This window comes from Rhipicephalus microplus, chromosome 6, assembly GCF_043290135.1.
Source record: "Rhipicephalus microplus isolate Deutch F79 chromosome 6, USDA_Rmic, whole genome shotgun sequence".
Taxonomy (NCBI): Eukaryota; Metazoa; Arthropoda; class Arachnida; order Ixodida; family Ixodidae; genus Rhipicephalus; species Rhipicephalus microplus.
Window position 1 is genome coordinate 98,013,259 of NC_134705.1, and position 23,443 is coordinate 98,036,701.

The following is a 23,443-nucleotide window of genomic DNA, read 5'->3' on the forward strand; positions in this document are numbered from 1 at the left end:
GATTGGCTCCAGACTCTTAAGTGCTTTTCGTTTGTGTGCACCTAAATCTATGTGCATGAGGTGTGAGGCGCGAAGACGACAACAGACAGAGGGTGCACACACACCAAGCGCCACTTCTGTTTGCATTGAGTGTCATCCCGTCATACGCTTGAAATATGCAAAACCAACACGCCATCCCTGCCATTCTTACACCTGAATCTATACGCAGTGTAACTACGCTTCGCTCCCATCTAAATGCAGCTGGCTTATGCGGGAATGGAACTCATGACTTCGATCGTAGCACGGCCACACCTAAGCCATCTAGCTTATCGGTGGGTGTTGCTTGCAAGACCTGTATACGTATAAAAGCTCAGCGTTAACACGCAGCATAAATCTGTTGGTATACGGAGCGGTGACGAAAAGTCCACAGCCATCACTTGAATAAAACACTTGCTTGGCTCATAGTAGGGTATTTTAACAGTGGTGTACTGGGCTTTTAGCAGGATCGCCTGCTTTCGCATTACAACATGGTTGCCTCGGAAAACGAGTACCGATTTCAAAATGTACAGCGGTTGCCTATTTGCTGTAACTTCAGTCTACAAACTTACCATCACGTTTCTCCCATAGTTGACAATACTGTGCACGACTGAAAATTCTTCAATGCGACAAGACCATGTAATCATCGAAAAACGGCCATATTCTACTACTGACGCTTTTGCTCCTCGCAATGCTTTCAATGTAAACGGTAAAACTTCATGGGCAGTATTCAGCTTCCAAACATTTTTTAAACTTTTGTAGTATACAATGCAGTAGGGGTGTGTGCCAGCCTTCCAGGATAACGAAGGAGTGGCGCCAATAGCTCGCTTAATGCGAGATAAATGCTCCACCGAACATGTTTTTTGCGGGTGCAATAGGAAAAAAAACTAAGCAAGCGTGGCTCGTCCAAGCGACCGCAGGCTTGCCCTCTCTTCGCTAGGGTGGTGAATGGTGCGGCGCAAAGTTTAGCCTCTCTTCCCTATGCCATGGCCGCTCACGTCGGTGTGCAGACGTGTATAGCGGTGTTCTCATCGAAGTGACACAGAACAGGGCCGGATGTTAAAGCATGCTTGAGGACTTTAAAGGCACGCTCGCAGTCATCGTTCCAAGCGAAGGTAGATCCTGATGTCAACAGCTTGTGCACTGGCGACGCGATGACAGCAAAATGACGGATGAAGCAGCGAAAGGACGCCAGGCCCAGGAAACTTCGTAGTTGTTTGATTTTCTGGCTGAGAGAAGCGTATCACGGCAGCAAGATTGCCTGGATCCGACCGAACGCCATCTTTGCTGACAAGGTGGCCCAACACCTCGATGTTCTTGTAGGTGAAATGGCAGTTCTTTGTGTTAAGCTGAATTATAGCGTTGAAAATACACGTCATAACTTCATTCAAACGATGAAGATGCTGTCGAAAAGAAAAGCATAAAACGACGGGGTCATCTAGATAACAGAGGCACGTTTCCCCCTCAAGGCCGCGTAGAACTGTGTCGAATATGTGATCAAACGTGGCAGGAGCATTACATAAACCAAAAGGCATGGCGTTGCATTCATACAGCCCATCTTGTGCTGCAAAAGCACTCCCTTTCTTGTCCGTTTCGCGCGTAGGTATTTGCCAATAACCAGACCATAGGTCGAGGCTGGAGAAAAATTCAGCGCCCTGCAGGGAATCAAGTGCGTCGTCGATTCGTGGCATCAGGTAGAAGTCTTTGCACATGATCTTATTAGGTGCTCTATAATCGACACAGAATCACACTAAACCATTTTTCTTTTTAACAAGCATTACCGGTGATGACCAAGAGCTAGATGAAGGCCGGGTAACATCTTATTTGAGCAGATCAGCAACGCTATCCTCGATTATTTTCAGCTCCGCGAAAGATACTGAATAAGGACGGTGGCGTACAATTGCATTTCCTTCCGTTTCAATTAGATTCACGGGGACGGAAGTGCGACCTAAAAGCTTGGAATTGACATCAAATGAAGCACTGTGTTTTTTGAAGGATACCCAAAAGTTCTTGCTTTTGCGCTGACGTGAGATCGGGATTTATTGTGGGTGTTAAAGCAGCCGTTGTAGCATCGTCATCATTACTCGTAGAGAAAGATGGCGCGTCTGCGTGAAGGGGCACCGGAAAAGTGATCTGTTATCTGTGAAGCCAGCCACACTGGTACCCTGGGGAAGCGTATCAGGCAAAGAAGTAGACTTAACTGCCGTAACTAATGCTCTGCACCACGAAAGCGCACTAGGCTAGGAGTTATGGTAAGCCCACCAGAGATGTAGCCTCTGCACGGCGCCAGGAGCACATCACCAGTACTGACAGTCATCAGCAGTGACGATGCACTGGCTATGAGCATCGTTATCAAACGGCGCAGTGTCTGTCATGCGAATGACCCTCTGACAGCAAGATACCATGGCTCAAGCTGAGGAGAGAAAGTCCCATCCTGAAATGAGCGCATTAGAACACGATGACAGAACGAGGAACTGTATATGGTGAAGGATGCTTTCAACAAAACTCGTGCTGCGGAAACACTAGAGGGCCGAACGAAAACCGCATAAGAATAGCGAAAGGGAGGGCCATCGTATAGTGTCTTCAATTTTCGCAAACGGAAACACAAAAAGTCGACACTAATAACTAAGAGCGACGAACCTGTGTCCACCAGGGCTTCAGTCCAGATACACACCGAAAGTACATCACTAAAGGTATATTTAAGGATCGTTCCGGAGAAATTTGATGCAGCTCGTAAAAACAGCTTTCCCTCTTGAAGCTGCACTGTTTAGTTTTCTGGGCGATGATCAGGCGCCGTTGTAGCTGAACGAAGGGGTGACGAGGAACAGCGCAGATGCGACAGAGGGCGACGCCGTGAAGAACAGAATTTGCCGGCTGCATCAAAGTGCTCTAGAGATGATGAGCGACGCTGGTAGAGGTCGTATAGGCCGCGATGTTGTAAAATAGAGGCAAACTCATCCCTCTCGAAGTCACCATAGCCACGCTTTTCGTCTTGGTAAAGTCGACAACAGAACCGTGAAATGTGGCTGCGGATTCCGCAATAATAGATAATCGGTCGAGACGGACGTCAGGCATTGAAAAAAGAAGACATTGTCCTTGGAGCAAGAGCTTTAGTGAAGGCTGCGTTGTTGACCCTTGCTGCCGTGATTGCTGAGAAGGTGACGCTAGTGTCGCCACCTGAGCGTACGTAGGCTCTGAAACGGTATGCGGGCTTGGCACTTACTCACCCGTCAAGGACGCCAGTTCCTACCTGACGATGTTGCAAAGGCTGCCTACAGAAGGAATAATATGGAGCTTATAAGACGACGAGGTGGCCTAGTGTTGCAGCTCCTCGCGGATTATGAACCGTATCAATGCAGGCAGCTCTCTGTCATGCGTTGGCCTGAGAACTGTTGTGTCAGGTTGTAAACGTATAAGCTGGAGGTCATGGAGTCGCTGACACGTACTGATGATAAATGCGACCATGGTGGGGTTTTTTGTAGCTAAAGTGTTGAATGTGACGGCGCCTATGCCCTTGAGTAGGCGGCGAACGTGGTCATGCTCCGCCATCAAGCTGTTGACGCGGCGGCATAGAGCGAGGACATCTTCAATGTATGAGGTATTGGACTCGCCGGAGGGCTGCACACGCTCTGCAAGCTTCTGTTTGGCTATGTCTGAGCGGGAATAAGGGCAAAGATCTGACGAAGCTGCTGTCTAAAGGTAGTCCTGTCTGCGAAATCCAGCTGATGGTAGGAAAACCAAGTCCTAGCGACCCCCATCAGATGGAGCGCTACGCGGGACGGCTTCGCAGAATCATGCCAATGGCTAAGCGCACTTTCATGGTGCCGTACTCGTCTAATCAGTCTTCAACGTCTTCACCGCGAAGGCCGGCGAACATCGGGGGATATTTTTGAGGGGCGGTGACAGTCCAGGAATACATACCCACGGGTGCAGGTGGGGTGGGTGGAGCTGTGTTGTTATGCTCGTTTTGCGACATGCCCGTGGGCTGATTGTACAGACGGCGACCTGACCGGAGCTCCAGGGATGGTTTGTAGTTGAAGATGACGAAGAATCGCTGGAAGAAGAGGACCACGGGACCGGAAAGCACATTCCACCACTTGTAAGGCAACATTTAGTATTCAAGACACTTTTTTGCTCACCGAAACTCTGCCCCACAACACAGGTCATACTGATGATGATGGGTATGTACGTATGATAAGATGACTCGTATGACTAACGCTCACATTATGTCCCTGTAAATAATATAACTAGTTGGCGTTAATGGTTTTCGTATAGTTGATAATTTCGTATAGGTAACGGATGGATGGACAGACAGAGAGACAGACAGATGAAGACAGAAAATACAGATGAACGGACAGACGCACAGAAGCATCGATGAACGTACAGATGTGTGGATGGACGGATTCATGGGTGGGAGCACGGACAGATGAATTGACGGCTGGACGAAAGCACGGGCGGACTGGTGGATGAACGCACGGACGAGCTCACGGGTAGCCGCACGGATGGACACATGGACGTAGGATGAATGCTTCGCCCCACTCATCATCATTCACTTGGTGGATATGCTGGGAATTTTTTTTACTGACGCTATTTTTGTTGCATTTGTTCAACGTAAATTTACAATAAAAACTAAAGCTTGTTTGGCAGAGCGTTCAAGTTGTTAGTAAAGAAGAAATAAAAAGGCCAGAAAGTTCTGGCGAAGCCGCAACAGGTAACTTAATTTGTTTATTTTGAATTCTACTCCCAAAGTGATATGTTTCATTGTGCAGGTGCAATTATTTTCCACCCGACAGAATGTAGCGTTGAAATTTTGTTTGGCCATTCTGCACGGTTGTTTGTCAGTATACTGAATTAAAGAATGTTTGTGGTGGGAATCAAATTTGTTTATTAGTAAATATGAATGTACGAACATCTGTACAAAATATTCTACCGTAAGGGAAAAATATATTTAATGATATTATTTTTTGTCTTAAAACACTTCGGTAAAGTGAATAAAACACACGATTCTGAGCAAAATGGTGTAAACATCTGGTATATATTTTTATTGTTTGCATAAAAAAACTGCTTCATATGTATCGAAAACATGGAGAATATAGAGATTACCATATCCCGTTAAACATGTCAAAGAGAGAGTAATCTCAGCGTGCACTGTGACGGGAGCGTGACGTCAACCTGAGGCTGCGGAGTGACCGACTTAGAACCGCTCCAACACATGTGGTGAGGGGAGCGCCTTGCGGCGCGTACGTAGGGAAGCACGGAGGGATAGCGTTACACAGGCTGGTCAAAAAGCTGCTTCACACACACACACACACAAAAAAAAACGTCAGCCAACAACCATGTTTTGTATCCCTCACAGTGTTGAACTTTTTGCATTGTACGCGTATATGTATATTCAGCGAAGTCGACAAACATTTCAAACACCAGTTGCATTAGTGATACAAGTGAGTTTGCATTTGTCAGATTGAAGCGTTCAGTATAACGCGTGTGCTCCGCAAGTTCATCACCGTGTTTTTTTACTGTACACATCGTAGTTCTGATTATCATAATCAGCCTGACCACCCCCACTGCACCGAAAAGGTCTGTTTCATGTTCCGCCAATCGACCCGGTCTCGTGCTTTTAGTTTTCACACTATACCTGCATACATTTTTTATCTCATCAGCCAAACTGAATTCCTGCCTCCCTCTCACTCATTTGCCTTCTCTGAGAATCCAGTCAGTAACCCTTAGGGGCCATGCAACACTTTTTGAGCATGGTCAGAAAACGCTGCCGATTAGTAGTAGAGGCTTCCGAGGACACGTGAGCCAATTGTTTAGCGTAACGCGTGGCCAGGAATTCGCAATCAATTATCAAAGTCAGCTGAAAATTGCTTTCTCCTCCCTCGGCAAATCACGGAATATGCCCAAAAATTAAACGTAGATGACCCATCTGTCAGCAATTGGCTGATTTGAACACGGCGCCCTCGATTGTTACAAAAATCGCCACGAGAATCCGTCACTAGTCCACGCGTGCGCCCGCGATTGCACTTAAAAAGCCGCGTATTCGGTAAAAAAAAAATTACTCAAGGTCACGAGGCGAGCGTGGTGTTTTTCGTTTGCCCCTCCTATTCCTCCCTGCTATCGTCAGGGCGAGAAAAGAGAGCATGCGATTCCTGCGTGTGACAAATATTGGTAACTCCGCTCGTACTGGACGGATTCTTAAAATTTTTGTGGCATTCCATTTGTGAGTAAATACACTTGTTCAGTAAATTGTCTGCATGATTATACAAAAAAGCGTTTCAGTGACTTTAAATTATAATGCTGACGCACTGCATGCCCAGCCCACGTTCATTTCTTCTTGATTTCAACTATGATGTCTTTAACCGCCGTTTTCTTTCCCTGACCTACTCTGCTCTCTTCCCATCTCAGAATATTACACCTGTAGTTTTCTTTTCCGTCGATCCCGGCACCGTCCTCAGTGTCATCAGCCTTCCATCAACACTGATGGGAGTGAATTGATGAGCATCTCATGAGATGAATTACGGTTCATCATCACTGAACTGAACAAGGAAAGACGAGTAGGTCTGGAAAGTAATATGAAAAAACCTAAAGTAATGTGCAACAGCCCTGGCGGAGAAGTTTGCAATAGATGTCGAGACACTGGGAGTTGCAAAGGAATATGTCTACTTAGGACCATCCTACATCTATTGGCGACTACGTGTACATCTTATGGCGGCTACGACAACTTATGGCGACTAGGTGTACAAGAATTGTTACTCACACTTAATGTTCGTGGAACAGCTCTTAAGGATACGCCGTCCACGAAGTCCTTGTGACCATAGATGTTAAGAATGCCGTAGTGATCCATATGAAACTTATCCTTCAGTTCATTTACGTGTTCTTCGAAAGGGATGGTTGCAAACGACGGTGGCGGGTTGTACCTGCGACAGCGAATCAGTAGTTGCTCGTCAAACTATCGCTGTGAGCTGGTTTGCAATAGGTTCAAGTCAGCCCTAATTTCGTCACGCAGTAAAAAGGCTGCAGCAAACCCAATGTTTCTTGTGCGAATCAACATCCAGAGAGGTTCCTGCGCATTTTACTCGACGCTCTCTGGCCAAGTTTATTCTTACTCGTGATGCCAGTTCGAAGGCGGAACCAAGAAAAAAAACAATGCTAAAAATTGACGAGCCCAGAAAGAAGAGCGGCCACAGGAATTTTATTGCGATAGCAATGGTATGGAAACTCTCGGATGGATCATGACGCTGGCGTCAGCGTCATTCACCGTATATGTATACGTATCTATACAAAAAAATTGCCAGATCCCACGTACCTTGGAATCGACGTTATGCGAAGCAAGTGGCGGGAAGGTGGCCGTGTTGCAATTTTTTTATTGAGCGACAAGTCATGAAATGACGCTAAATTTATGTACAAATATTGCACGCGCAGACATATGCTGAAGGATTGCAGATGTTTATTCAACCAGTTGTTTGCACTTGGGCAACGATGCCAACTGTAACATGCGTATTAGCAACACTAGAAGTTGATATCAAGCGCTGATGCTCGCAAGGATGCCTTGGACAAGGGTGTACGTAAATCAACTTCAGCGCATGACACTTAACCACAATTGACGTTAACCCGACGTGACGGCTTTATTAAAGGAGTACATATGTCTTGTTTAAAAAAATTGAGTAGGCAGCACTGCAACCACTCTTGACGTTTCACAGGGCCCCGCCGCGGTGGTCTAGTGGCTAAGGTACTCGGCTGCTGACCCGCAGGTCGCGGGTTCAAATCCCGGCTGCGACGGCTGCATTTCCAATGGAGGTGGAAGTGTCGAGGCCCGTGTGCTCAGATTTGGGTGCACGTTAAAGAACCCCAGGAGGTCAAAATTTCCGGAGCCCTCCACTACGGCGTCTCTCATAATCACATGGTGGTTTTGGGACGTTAAACCCCACAAATCAATCAATCAATTGACGTTTCATGAAGATTAGCGTCTCTTTCAATAGTAGTTCCTAGACCTCGCTTAGCTCTGTGGTAGAATGCTTCATTGCCACGCAGAATGCTTGGGTTTGATTCCAGCTGGGACCCTGACATTCATTCTTTGCACTCGTCAGGTCGACGCTCCCGATGTAAGGTGTTTCTTAACGCTCGCGTGTTGAAATTGCCCATGTGTGTTCTCGTCGTTCCTGGGTAGATACCAAGTGTGACTCACCTGTGGCACATACTCGCATACTAGTGGTACATGCCCGGCCGCGGTTATCTGCCACTGTCTAGCGGGAAGTGTTTGACGTCGTACGCGACGGGAATGTGACAATAGTCATGTCTTGACCAGCGCGCTGTATTCGTCAAACTATGTTACCCTCTCATGCTAGTTTTGGTTTACGCCAAGTTAAGGGGGTGACCACGAGAGCACCCAAACGTAAGCGGCGAGATAGATAAATAGATAGTATGATAGATACGCTCAAAGTCATCAAAATTCGCTAAGAAATACTTCGCATTTAAAATAGAAACGAAATAAAGAAATATAATTAGGAAAATAATTGATTGATATGTGGGGTTTAACGTCCCAAAACCACCATATGATTATGAGAGACGCCGTAGTGGAGGGCTCCGGAAATTTCGACCACCTGGGGTTCTTTAACGTGCACCCAAATCTAGGCACACGGGCCTACAGCATTTCCGCCTCCATCGGAAATGCAGCCGCCGCAGCCGGGATTTTAACCCGCGACCTGCGGGTCAGCAGCCGAGTACCTTAGCCACTAGACCACCGCGGCGGGGCAATAATTAGGAAAAACACTCTGGCACGTGGAATCAAACGTCCGACATGCGAATTGTGAGTGGGAGGCGTTAGCAACAGAGCCACGAAAGAGCACCTCCTTCAACACCGAAACTGCAAGCTATATATCTACCATTTACTAAAGTCCCTGAAGAAGATAAAGTAGTGCCCCTCGCGTGCATAGCTTTTGTGAAAGTATCGCGAACGCCATATTGTTTGTCCACTTTCGCGAGCGCGCACTTTACGAACAGAGGCCACCGACATAGCCTTTCAGCATACCTGACGCACGGCCGCTCGATGAACACACAGCGTAGCATGCAGTGCCCGAGCTGCCCAAGCATCCGGCACATCCAGGGTGCCCGCGTGCTTTTGCATTCGTAGTTTTCTGGTGGACATTCTAGAGGCGGTGCTGTGGTTGCTGGAAGAGGAGGTAGAGGCGGAGGGGTGCGGTTGGCGCTACTTAAGTATTTTTCAGGGACTTTACCACTTACCACTGGCGATATCCACCTAGGGGAAACTATCAAGTTTTCAGCATTAACAGCAAGATGGCGCAATGAGCGCTCGTCGCCAAGGTCACCAGATGAATCCATCTAGGGACCTCAACGTCGCCAGATCGTCATGATGTGGCGGCGGCGCGCTCTCATTTTCCACGCGTGCTTCTCGCCGCTAAGAACCTGGTAGGGGGGGGGGGCGATCACGCTTATGTTCGCTTATTCGGTGGTGGGGACAATCGTACGCATTGGGCTCACGCAGACTGTACGCTCGTAGCACATTCTCCGTTTGCGAAAAGGGCTCGCTTTTCACACACAGTGAAGTAGTGACTGAGACGCTTATTTGTGTTCATCTGTACCTGTGAATACGTTTCGTGCGCCATTTGTGCGTGAGAAACACGGCGCACGTTTCGATCTGCTTGTTATTCTTCACATGACCTTCCGATCTGTTGCTATTGCGCTCATTCCATCGCCTTGGTGGCAAAGCGGTGAATTTTTCGCGCTCGTCAATTTTTAGCGTTTATTCTTTCAGTGTCCACGCGTGATCAACTAACTAGCCCAACAGCTGTTCTGCTAAACGTATAACCACCAAGCGTCTTTCTTGGGGACCTTCGACGCAAAAATGTTTGTCTGTCTGTCTGTCTGTCTGTCTGTCTGTCTGTCTGTCTGTCTGTCTGTCTGTCTGTCTGTCTGTCTGTCTGTCTGTCTGTCTGTACATTTGCCTGTTTGCCCACTCTTAACGGCACCGGGTACTTGAAACGGCCGACCCCATCCGCAGCACCCACAAATGTTGCTCAAGATTTAGCGTTCATACTTGTGCAATTGTCAATTAATAAGCAATTATTACGCTAGTCTGGGGCACCATAACAACACGTATATATTCTGCATCTGCATCTTTTACTAGAAAATGCATAGATAAGTATTTTAAGGACTGTAGCGCTTACCACGCTGCGCTGACCATGCAACGCTTGCACGAAACGGTGAGTGTTTCCACGCTTTGCTAAGACGCGATGGTAGTGGCATCTACCCCTCCCCTTATCACCTCTGAGAAGGGCGCGCACGCCCGTATCAGAGCCACGCGCTTCATTTTGCAAGAAGAGTGCCAGGTGGCGCTCATGTCTCACGTGTGACATGACTTGATGCGCTGGTTCGCCTCCACTGCTTGCTCGGGGCACTCTAACTCATGTGCCTCCAAAATACCACTCAACAATTTTTTTGCGCAGAACGGTAAAGTAATTGTTTCCTATCGTCTTTCGACGACATTAGGTAGTTTCAGTGCTGGGTACCCAAGCGGCTTGCGTACCCAAATCGTTGGGGCGGCGGTATTGCGCATGCGTGAAACCCCAAACAGATGCGTCGCAAGATCGCTGGGGCGATGGGGCCATGCGTCCGCGCGGCCATAAACAACGCTGCCACCACTGGCCTCCTAGCGCAGATAAGTTGCTCTGGCGCACATGCTGCCGCATCATGTTACCTTCACGGTGAGCAAAGCCGAGGCTGGCTGAGCCACCACTTTGACTTTTAAGTTTTAAGCGCAAATATTATAGTGGCTAGCCACTATACAAATAGCATGGCACAACGGAACGATATCTCGGACAGCATGGATCGGCCGCCTTGTAAGGTCCACCTTCGCAGGAACTTATCGTATCCGCACTGCTGATACTCTAGCCATCGAGTTAAAATAAGCCAAAGTGCGAGCACCAATAGCGATTATATTGTTTCAGCCAGATTACCAAAGCTAGAATGGCCTGGAGCATAAAAACTAAAAATATGCCAACCCCCCGACCAGCTGAATAGGTGGCGTCATCTAGCGCGGCCATAGTGAACTAGACAATCACGACATTGTTATTGCAGAAACATAGTGCATTGTCCGTCTGGTGGAAAACCCGTGCAGCGGTATTATTAAAAATGAGTAACCTCTTTATTCATTTTCACCACAAAAACATTGCGCGTAAGCCAACATATTCATGACTGTGGTTGCACGAAGTGTCACAAGATGTCGACAGTATCGGTACAGCAACCTTGTATTTTTCACTTTTTGCAATTAAAAAGGTCTCGTGATTTTGCCGCAACGGTGATTCATTCCTATGTAAGTTAAATGCAGTTTAAATGCTGTTAGCATCACCATTTGTGGTTTGCGAAAACGTAAAGGCATACATGTTTACGTATGATGAGCTCAAAACGTTGCAAGAGGCACGTTCCGGTTTGACGGTAAGCGCAAACTGGTATCCGGTAACACGTTAACGTAAAGAAGTATACGTACAAGCTAAAAGTTATTGATTGATATGTGGGGTTTAACGTCCCGACACCACCATATGATTATGAGAGACGCCATAGTGGAGGGCTCCGGAAATTTCGACCACCTGGGGTTTTTTAACGTGCACCCAAATCTGAGCACACGGGCCTACAACATTCCCGCCTCCATCGGAAATGCAGCCGCCGAAGCCGGGATATGAACCCGTGAGCTGCGGCAAGCTAAAAGTTACACAGAGCTACACGTTACACCGTTGCTCTGTCGTCGCGCTTGTCAGACTATGACCGGCTGTTTGGATTGCTTGGCATCGACGGTGCCGGCTTCAGTCGCAAGTGTGACGCATACAAGAATGTTTTTTTTTAGTTTCGTGTTGATAACTATCATATCATTTAAAAATGATTTATTGAAATTAGTTTACTTCATGTCACAATGTAAGTTTAAGTTAACATTTGAAATCATAAACATAATTAAATAATACTTACGCGACAATTAAGACGCTATGGCACTGCGAGCGCGTGTGACCTTCGTGTGGCTTGCGTTTGCGTGCGCGCCTCTATAAGGCATTCCAGTTGGGTATGGGTTGGCTACGCAATGCCGCGCGCCCCCAAGCCCGCAGCGCCCCAAGAGCTTGTGTACCGAGCACTAAAACTCCCTATTTGCAGATTACATGCAGACGCGGGGCTAATTTTTCAAGTGCGAGTGCACTTTATAAGCAACCCTGAATCCGCCATCCGCTGTGCGCCTCCTCCTCTCCCCTAGCAACGGCACGAGGAGCGGAGAGGAGTGACTGTAGCAACGGCGCAGCGACGTCACACACCACGTGATTGCCCGCGCTCCGCCCTCCTCTCCGTTGCTACACGCGCCCGCGCAGCCACGACTTGCTCGAGATCGGCAAGTCGTCATACGTATGAATGAATCGCAGGCATCAACCTCGACTGAGATACCTCCAGCAACGAGTACAACGCAATCGAATGCGGGCATTGCATGCGTCGTTGAAGATGTCGCGCCGGTTGAAGACAAGGCAGCGCGGCGAAGGGCCCGTGATGCCGAGCGCAAGCGCACGAAGCGGGTCGTGGACATAAATGTCAATATAATGTGAATTTACTCTCACATATACGCGTAAACTCGCCAAGATTTCCCGAGAGGGTCTAATGGTTCCTGGGAAACGCAATGTGATCACAGTGGGGAGTTTACGTTAACTCACTGGCGAATGCCAACGGATTTCAACTTTACTGCCCCTCATAGCCTCACCCCATGCATTCGCATTTAACCATGTTCACACTCTGGGAAATGCTTGGGAGTTTTTAGTTTATTTTTTGATCGGCATGGTTTACCTTTTTTTTTTCTAGCTTTATCACATTCGATCCCGTTCAAGTGGTATTCTATCATTAGACTTCATGCGTAGCGAGATACTGAAGAACATGCAAAAAAGAAATACTTGGCTGTGGAGCAAAAGCAAGTTGTGTTGACCGAATGGGCCGAAGCACCGCTCTGCTGTAATCAAGGACAGAGGGTTGATTCCTCGATCGAGCACTGACGTTGAACGTTAGTACCAAGATGAACTTGTTCAGTGGCATAGCAACAGCAACGCTCTCTTGACGAAACGCTACAAAAGAAAATTATACAGTTGGGGACATCATTTTGACGTAAAAATGTGACATCATCAATGACGCGAATCAGTGTGCCACTCCATTCGGTAGCCATATTACTCTGTATGGGCCACTTTAATAAGCTTGACATGAGGGACTTCTAGTGCGCTCTTACAATATCTGTAGACGATTTTGCGCCAGACTCCGTCACCGCAGGCGCGGGATGTTAGACAAATGCTTTCGTTTTTTAAATGTGAAGCATTTCTTATCGAGCTTTGGTGACTGAGCGTATCTATCTATCTATCTATGTATCTATCTATCTATCTATCTATCTATCTATCTATCTATCTATCTATCTATCTATCTATGTATCTATCTATCTATCTATCTAGCCACCCACGACTTTTAGCTCCCGTGGCCATTTCGAGAATGGTATCAATATCAAATTTGGTATGGCATACCGTGATTGTACGACGAGCATAGCTGACTACTCATAACATGAAATTTATCATATGTACGTTATGAATGTCATAACTTACATTTGATGGTCTTGCCGCTGTTGCGGTGGTTACATTCACATGACTTTTTGCAAAACTGCTGTGGTATGACATGACTGCATGGCAAACATGAGAGACAGACCCTAACGTGAAAATCATGACGTGTATGTCATGTGTGCTATGACTACATGTCACGCTCATGGTGCACTTGTGGTCGTTTCGCTAGCTTCGCATATACCAAATTTTGTATTACGGGACGCGAATAATGGCGAAGGTATATATAATACTGGTGCAAACACGATAATTATGAGATGCGTGTCATGTAAGAACATGACTACATGCCACGCTCACGATGAGCTCACAGCCGTTTCGTTAGCTTTACATATACCAAACGTGGTCCTACGTGATGTGAATGGATGATGAAGGAAAATGACGCGTCGAGACAAGATAATCATGACATGGAAGTAATGTACGGTATAATTTACGTACGCCTCTTAACGTTCTGTTGATTTTAAAGTCAGATCTCAACATTTCACATTCGCGTTTCGCATATCATCGATTCCCAGTGTACGTGGGATCTGTCTTTTCTTTTTTTTCGTACACTGCAAAAAATGGCGCGTACATACGGACAGAAAAGTGAACATAGAGTCCAGTAAAAAAAATACACTCCACCCCTTCGCGAACATCAATGATACAGCACACGTTTAAGAATCACAGACTTCACCACTTCGCAAATATCGTAGATACCACACACGTTTGTATAGTCCAAAAAACAAGTGTCTCCTTCATAAAAAAAAAATGAGGTGAAAGTAATTATTTGCAATACGGATCACCTTCAGAAATATATATAACTATGAACGTCGCATACCATCACTGAATTTATCGCCGCGCCGTGTTCTGCACCGCTTCTATTCAATCAAACTGTATTTGTTCCCAAACGGCGGTTTGGCGGGCATCGCGGACAGTGAAACCATGCGACCATGGCGGGCGCTCCGCCTCATCGTCCCTCATCCATCGCAGTCACTACTCTAGTCGCTAGCCCGAATACCCTCCTTAACGGCCAACAGGTGGTAGTATATCTAGAACATAGAAGCGCATAAAGTCTCTCAGGGGCATAGTAGCACTATGGCACGCCAGGCATGAGCACTCACTGAAATTTCGACCTGTCGATCGGATCGTAAAATGTGAGTTTACTACACCCGCCTGCCGAGCTGCCAATTTCGAATGTTCTGCGCACACATACACTGATGAAACACATGCATGAGTTTAGGCTCGATTTCGAGAGGCTTGATTCAACATAGTTGAAGATGTATAGTCAATTATCTTAAATTAATAACTTCCTTGGAATTCGACTGCTCGCGGTAAATTCCGATACAGCGTTTTTCGATACTGCTGTCAACGGCTAAAGACGCACACAGAGAACTGCTTTTTTTTTTGGTCTGCTTTTTGGAGGTGAGTGCCTAACATCTCATCCATTCGCTGTTTGGGTTACAGCACGTGCCGCTAATGATCAGTGCCATGTAGTGCCTACGCAATATCTCAGATTAGGCCACTTCGAATACAGTCGAAGCGATAAACGCAGTGCTCCTTTGTCGGTGTCGTTTTCGCGTGGCTTCTATCAGGCATGCTTTTTACTGAGACGGAGTGCGTACTGAGAGCAGAAAGTACGGAATTCACGGAAATCGCCGATTGGTTGTGTTGGTCGTGTTTACATTTCGAGAGGGACATTTTCATTGTGCTCTGATTACTTGTGCACACCAGTTGCATTACTCTACGCCAAGAGTTTTTGGGCTTGTCAGTGGCGTACTGGAGCCGTGTAATGTGTGCGCCTCTTTTTATGTTGGAGGCGTTAGGTGAACCTCTGCTTACGGTGCAGGTACGCCACTGCGCCGTAAGACGAGAGGATATCGTGGTCACCCCCTTAACTTGGCGTCAACCAAAATTAGCATGGAATGGTAAGATGGCTTGACGAGTATGACGCGCTGGTCGGAACATGAATAACGTCACCTTCCCGTCGCGTACGTCGCCAAACGCTTCCCGCCCGACAGTGGCACATACCCACGGGCGGGTATGTGCCGCTGTTATGCGGGTGCGTGCCACCATAGAGTTCCCTGATATACACTAGAGGGAACTCTGGTGCAAGAGTCTATAGGAGCTGCAACGCATGGCGCTTCAGCGACCATGGAAATGATGGGTAGTACGTACATTTTTCTAATATTCATACTTCTGGCCATCTGTTGACTCTGTGTGTGTTCGTGTGACTTGGAGCTGTTTTCTCACAAAACAAATATTAGCAAATGTTCAGCGGTTGCGCTTCACCGTCTTATTCATTTAGACTTACCTTTCCAAATCGGGTCACAAATTTCGAAAAGGATGAATCTTTCTTTCAAAAAAAAAAAAACGGAACAGCAATAAACAAAGTCACAAGTACGATTCGGTGCCCGCAAGTACGAATACTAGGGAAATGTGTGTACTACCCATCATTCCCATGGTCGCTGAACGATCGCAGCGCCAGAGTCCCCTCTAGTTAATTTTAGGAAACTCTATGCGTGCCACCACTCAGTATCTACACAGGAACGACGAGAACACACATGGGTAATTTTAACGCGTGAACGTTAAGCAATAGCCGACATTAGTAGTGTTGACCCTGCGAAGGCAGAGAATAAATGTCAGTGGAAAGAAAAACCGGACATAGGAAGCATTGACTTCCCGACGAATGCATATATAACAAATTTCAAGGTTCGAGCAGGAATCAAACCCAAGCATTTTGCGTGGCAGTCAAGCATTCTAGTCTCGGAACTGCTTTACAAATAGACGCTAATTTTCGTGAAACTTCAATAGTGGTTGCAGTGCTGCCTACCCAATTTTATAAATATTACACATTTGCTCCTTTTATACAGCCATTATGTGGGGTTAACGTCAATTGTGGTTAAGTGCCATGCGCTGAAGTTGATTCATGTAGCAGCGTCTCGAGTCAGCATCTTCGCGAGCATCAGCGCTTCATATTAGCTTTCGGTGTTGGCAATACGCATGTTCAAGTTGAGATCGTTGTGCAAGTGCAAACAACTGGTTGAATAAACATCTGCAACTCTTCAACACATGTCTGTGCGTGCAACGTTTGTACATAGATTTAGCGTCAATTCAGGACGTGTCTTTTAAAACAAAAAAATTGCAACGTGGTTGCCTTCCCTGCGCGTGCTTCACATAACGTCGATTTTCAGGTACGTGGGATCTGCGATTTTTTAGAAATCTTTAAATGAATGTTAGACACTGTCTACACTTTTGTACTTGAGCAAAATGTCGTGTTTTATATTTATTGCCAACACCTGAAACGTTGAGTTGGGCGCTAATTTTAAACGATTTGTAAGTAAGCGCGGATGTATGGTAATGGCGGTGCTCTTGCAGTCGGCCCTCATTGGGCACAGTTTTCCCCTAGAGTATTTACTCACAAGCCCCGCCCGCAAAGTTCTACCAACTTAAAAAGACGTACATTATGTCGAAGGAGAGGCCACAGGTGGTGCGAGTGTAGTTTGCGCAGGTGTTCTTGAGCTTCTCGAAGCCTATCTCGTTTATCAGCGGACGCAGCGTGTGGTTCGTGTACCGGACGTGCGTGTAGATGATGATGTCGCAGTAGCCGTCCGGAGGAAGCCGCGGCCGCATTGCAGTCGGCGTCGCGCCCACCGAGCACAGCAGCGGCGGCGGCGGGGTCGTCACTCGCGCTGAGGACAAACAGAAAACGCGGTGAGCTACGGACAGTGAAATGTTCCGAGTTGTACCTGATTCCACTACGCAAAAGAAAAATGAGCCATTATTTAGTGGTATAGCGCCCAGAGAAGTGCGAAATATTACCGGCATCACGTGTTACCTTTTAGTTGCGGTTAGCGTATACGCGCGCATGGGGTTTACCGTTGAATGAGGAGGTGGGGGTGCAAAGTTTTATAGCAGCGCCCCACCTTCTGGTCTGCTCTTTGGTCCAGTCGAAAAGATAACAAGGTTTGAAATTCATTGAAAAAACTTCAGAAATGAATCAATCACGATTGCCCACCTTCAGTTTCTGGATTTCGGGTAGTAAAGACTGGCAGTAAACAGTTCTTCGACTGGTACAATGAGCTACTTCGAACGCCATTATCTTGAAAGGCCTGCGTGCTCACAATCCCGTTACTCAACCATTGACGGGACAGGTCCGACCGAGAAAGTATAGGCAGAACATGGGACTTCATTCTCTCTCCCTCCCTTGAGTGAATTAGGCGGGTGGTCCAAGGTGACCCTGCAGCAGCGCTCCATCTGGATTGAGTTGAACCGGTTCAACCCTGAACGCGACTACAAGTTTGCGCATGACAGTAGCTAGTGATGATCACCTGTTTCGAGCTGCCCCGAGCTTAATTTATGGCCACGTGACCTCATCAAGTGCCAAGCCAAAGGGACAGTTTTCAATTTCCCCATAGTAGAGTGCCCAGTACTCTAATTTGTTAACTACTTTTGGAATGGGGAGCACTTAGTCGCACGATGTCGCGCGTCAGTGATGGCACCGTTCACACCCTTATTGTGCATGATCGCGTCTCGTGCAGAGATGCGCATGCTCGAGTTCCCCACATATTTGAGTTCTCCCCGAGGAAAGTTGTGGGCGGAATTTTTTAGGGGCGAAGCTCCTTATAGCGGCACCCGTTCGTCCCTCGTAGCCGTTGTAGTGGGTAACAAGTATAACATTTTGACCTCCAAGGCGGTGCCGGTGAGAGATTTCTTCTGTGCGTTGTTGAACAATAAAAGATAGTGCTCAATGTACATGCCAATGGCTGCTAAGGGGGAACGAGAGATAGCAGCATTCGGCATTTAGTTAACGCGCGCTGCGATCTCCATTAGCAGCCATTGGCATGTACATAGAGCACTATTTGACAAGGAAGGGTTGCTACGTTATACTCGCTGGGTGTACCCTCCTTAGTTTTAGCCAGGTTTAGCGAGCGTTGGACCGCAGTGCCATGAATACAGTGAACTAGTATATACCATGAACTCGAGGTGGTTAAAGGTGGGATGTAGACCCGAAGCGTAAGCCCTAAGAAAGTGTGCGTGTGCCACCTCTAGTTTAGTCCTTGGAATGTCCGCCAGATGGCGGTGCTTCTATATGGAGAATATATGATGAAAAGATGCGAGATGATGGTACTTGGAGTGTTGAATAGATGGACGAACAGACACACAGACAGATGCATGGATGGAAGCGTGAACGGACGCAGGGGCGGATGCATGGACGAACGCAGGGACGGACGCATGAACAGACGCACGCACACACGGGCAGATGGACGTATGGACGGACGGAAGCAAGAACAAATGGACGGACGAATGCTTCGTCCCACTCTCGATCATTCACTCCGTGGATACGCTGCCATTTTTTTTCTAAACACACCAGTCTTGTCATTAACTTTGATTAGCGTTATTAGTCACAAGCCAACATCATTCAGTCACAAAAGGCTCACAAGGTATTCCAATCGTAGATAGTGAGGTATCCTAGAACAAGTAACTGTAGGGGCAAGAAGAAAACAGGACAGTTCAGTTGACGCAGTAATTAGCTACACCAAGTACACGAGTTCGTTTTTTGTTATTTTTATTGTATTCTTGCATGCTACATCCCATCAGGGGGTATACTAAGAGTGGTGATAACATCCGAGTCTATTCTATGCTATCACTCCCCCTCCTTTCCTTCGTGTGTGCATGCCTACGGTCCGAGTGTAGGAGACTTAAGTGTCTACAATACGTTAGAAGTGTATCATTGCACAGTCCTCCCTTATCCCAACCTTAGTCGGAGACACATGTCGTGAGCAGTAAATTTCAAATAGGTTTGAGGATAAGGGTATCAGGCACGTGACTAGCTCGTAATCCTTCTGATAAATTTGTCTCATTGTCAACAGAACGTAATGAGAATACCTAAGCCTGCGTTGACCAACACGTATTCAATGTAGCCGCCACTGGCTGACATATTCCAGCTAAGAACAAAGTAGCCAACATTACCTATCATTCAGCCACCATTAGTCAGCAATAGACAAGTGAGCATTGTATTAGCCAACATTGAAAATTATTACCCCCATTTACACATAACTGTCACTGATCTATATATACCAACCACATAAATGATACTAGCTCGTGCTACCGAACATCACCAAATTTAGCGAACGCTAGAGGGTTTATGAACCACATTTGAGACTTGGTGAAAAAACAAATCCTGTCCAAAGCAGGCACTGCTACGAGCCGATGAGTCAAATCTTTCATTCATGCATGGCAAAAAAACTTGCACCCGGAGTTCAAATTTGCCATTTTTTAAGGCAACTCCGTTTTCGGACAGAGGATGGTGTTCGCTCTATTCGGATCAGCCAGTGCCTTCTGTTAGACATCACTCAACTGAAAGCGCACCATTGGCCTACACAGTAAAATCTCGTTAATCAGGACTATACGGGACGGGACCAAAAAGAATCTCTGAATCCACCGAATGACCACTTATCTAAGCTACCAATAAAACAACAAGCATCGATGACTTTTTATCACATCAACACACTTTCACTTTCTTCATGAATACGAATATAATTTGCTTAGTTTGCGTGAGAACAGTGTAAGTAAGGGCCGCGATTTTCGCCGCAGGCGACTTTTACCGAAATGTGACCATGGTTCAGACTTTCCTGCCCAAAAAAACCCAAAAGGTGCTAACTCGAAGATTACCAGAATTGTCATTGCCGTTGTTACTGTATGGTTAGTGTTGATGACGATGGCGATGCAGACTGCACCACCTCATTTGCGTCGTCCGCGTATGCTGTTTTAGCTCCTTTGCGCCGCACATTTGCAGTGATGCCCAGTGAGCCCACTCAGATAATGGTACAAATTAAGTGGGTTGCGGCGGAATATGACCAAATTAACGAGAGTCTTATGCCATTCAACAATGTACACGCTGGCTGCAGTGGCGTAGCCGGAGAGGTTGCACAGGCGCGTGCGCCCTCCCCCCCTCGCCGAAATATCTTTTGCTATAGCATACAGAGTGATAAATGACCCTTTCAGCACCCCACCCCCCTTGAAAGAAATTTCTCCCTGTGCCCCTGCTGACCACGACCAATGAACGCGTCGGCATTATCGAATGTCTTAAATTTAATAAGCATCAAAATAACCAGCTCTTACTGTATGCCACAAACTAGAACACAGCAGCGTTTGAATCACACGAACTTTTTGCCACTGGGTGCAGCCAAGTGCCGGGGCTGCACAAGACAACATGCCTATATCGCGTAGTAGCTGCATTCCCATGCTCAGAAATCACGTTGAAAAAATAAAAAGTGATCATGTCTCATCACATGCGTTCTAAATCAAGAAGCGTAATGCGACTTCTTTACGCACATTCCAACCTTCTGAGTATTGCTTCGAGCATACTCGACTGGACGAGAGAATAGAGAACGTACTTGAAGCGTGCGCCAAATCTTTGTATATACGTTCTTAACGGATACGAGAAATTCATGTCGCGCACGATTCGTGAGGCAATAACCCCATTAGTATATGAGGTCGTTTGCTGATTATTTGTAAAGTGGCCCAATAACCCTTTACCCACAGCACTGAGCAGTGCTGGTAAACTGCAAGTGAGAACGATAAACAAGGAAGCCATCGTTCACAAATTTTTAGTGTGCTCGCTTCTACATGATCTGGCGTGAAAAAATGTCTCGATATACTATGATTGCCACGCACACTAGCTACATTTCAAGTGAGACGACTTACTCATGCCGGTAGTAGCTCTGGTAGTCGCCGGTGTCGGCGGAGTTGGTGCACGTGTTGCAGGTGGTGCAGTGGTCACAACCGGCGCTAAGGTGAGTGGTGTAGAACGTGCTTGTGTCATAACTGGGGTAGGGGCAGTCTGGAGGGGGGAAAATCATGGAAGAGAGCCAATACAACTAAGACAACGAAGGTATTCTAGGGTTAAGTTAAGCTCTTAAAGTTACTTTTGCGCCTGTCTCGCTGGGCAGGTCGGCCTATAAATAAGCATAATATAACCAAACCACATATAGTTACACAACGCCAATGACTCGGACTGGGCGTTGAAAGAGGAAGTCGACGGCTGAGTGCTTATCTTGGCTTGTACAAGACAAGTGCAATGTTGAATTCCTATCATCTGATGCTCTACCGTGCCTGGTGACTGGAGGGGTCATTTAAGCTTGCCAGCCGTAAAGGTCACCAACATAGAAAAAAATCTCATCTCAAAGGCAGCAGCATTTTCACCCTCTGACATTGTACCAAACATACTCCGAAGATCTAAGTTCTTAAAAGAGCAGCTTCAGATGTCAGTTGCTTCAGATGTCAGAGTGTTCCCGTGTCCAAAACAATTTGGCAGCAGTTAATTATTCCTCTACCCATTCATGCATGTTGTTACCGGCCTTTGCTCCAGAACACAGCCATTCTTGATCGGCATGAAGATGAAATGACTCGTTTGATCGTGGAAACCGATTCTATTGACCCTCTTGGCAATGTTTCTAGCACTAAGCCTTCCATAGCATTGTCACCCAAGGAGCTTGGCTTCTTGAGTATGCGGTGACACTTGGCATTATCTCATTGTTTTAGGTAAATGACATATTTACTAATTTATTTGAGCAGTCATATGCGGTTATCTGCCTGCCTGACGATTATGACTTAAAGAATGATCCGAGTTGAAAAATAAACATCCTGTTGCTAATAACACTCTTCGCTGTCCATCTGTGTGTTCCTGTTTCCGTATTTCGCTTCGCGCTACATAAATTTTTTTCAAATGTGTCTCCAACCAGTCCTCATTGCGACTGTCATCGACATCAGAACCCCACCACTCCCTTCCTATCTATCTCAAGGCCAACTTGGAAATTTTTTATGCCATATGGGATTAGACGGAAACAAAGATAGGTCATCTGTAGTTGCCACTACACTCCCTCTTCATAGTTAATCAGATAAAGTCCTACGATTATTGACAGCTTGCTTAATCTAATGATAATAAATAAAAATTATTTTGTCTTCTGCTATCACCATCATCAACATCTGTTTACATTTATATTGATATATATGCTATATCTAGTGACATCCACTATATCTACTAATATCAATTTATATCTATTAGGCATTGTTGATGCGTCACATTTTGTTTTCTCCTGATGGTCGCACTTTGTTGAAAGTCAAATGTTAGAGGCCTATGTATCCTGTGCAATGTCAGTGCTCTATAAAGAACACCAGGTGGTTGGAATTTCCGGAGTCCTCCACTACAGTGTCTTTTATATTCGTATTGTGTATTTGACGCGTAAACCCTCACATTATAATTATAATGTATCCGTGCCTGCGAAGAAACTTCCTCCAAACCCCTCTGGTTCCCTGTGCGCCCGCAACATGTCGATTTTCAGCTGCGTGACCCTGCAACTCACAAGGAGTTAACCCCTGCCTGTACTAGTCTCATACCCAGTGTCCCCCATCGGGTGAAATATTCTCTTGCGAACGTTTTTAATTTTAACCTAAGGTGGATTTTTATATTATAACAGTCAAAAATGGTCAAAAATAGATTTTTTTGCAAAGCTTATTTTGGAGGCATTTGTGTTTCTATGCCAGCCCCGGTTATATAAAAGTATATTGGCTGTTTTTTCATCTTCGACAGTTTATAACAAAAAGAAGGATGACTAATATTTTACTTTAGGCAACGCCTGCATGAATAGGTGTAGTGCAGTACGTTGTATTTCAGCGTACTCGGATAATCGCAGGAACGTTGGAAATTACAAAATAAAGACACGTGCGTGAGCGGCCTTTCAATTGCCTTGTTTCTCCAGGAGGTGGCTTTACTTGAACGTATGCGAGAGTGATCTTCAACACCTAATAATATTTCT

The 23,443-nt window shown here is 46.3% G+C and overlaps 1 protein-coding gene across 1 annotated transcript in view; it reads right to left on the reverse strand.

Moving 5' to 3' along the window:
* Positions 1 to 23,443, reverse strand: part of LOC142765953 (uncharacterized) — a 57,438-nt gene that overhangs the window by 24,663 nt on the left and 9,332 nt on the right. Inside the window, exons 3-4 of the mRNA XM_075867759.1 lie at positions 21,333 to 21,468; positions 17,086 to 17,314 (exon numbers count right to left, since the gene is read on the reverse strand). Coding sequence (XP_075723874.1) covers positions 17,086 to 17,314; positions 21,333 to 21,468 — 365 coding nt within the window. The remainder of the gene's footprint in view (positions 1 to 17,085; positions 17,315 to 21,332; positions 21,469 to 23,443) is intronic.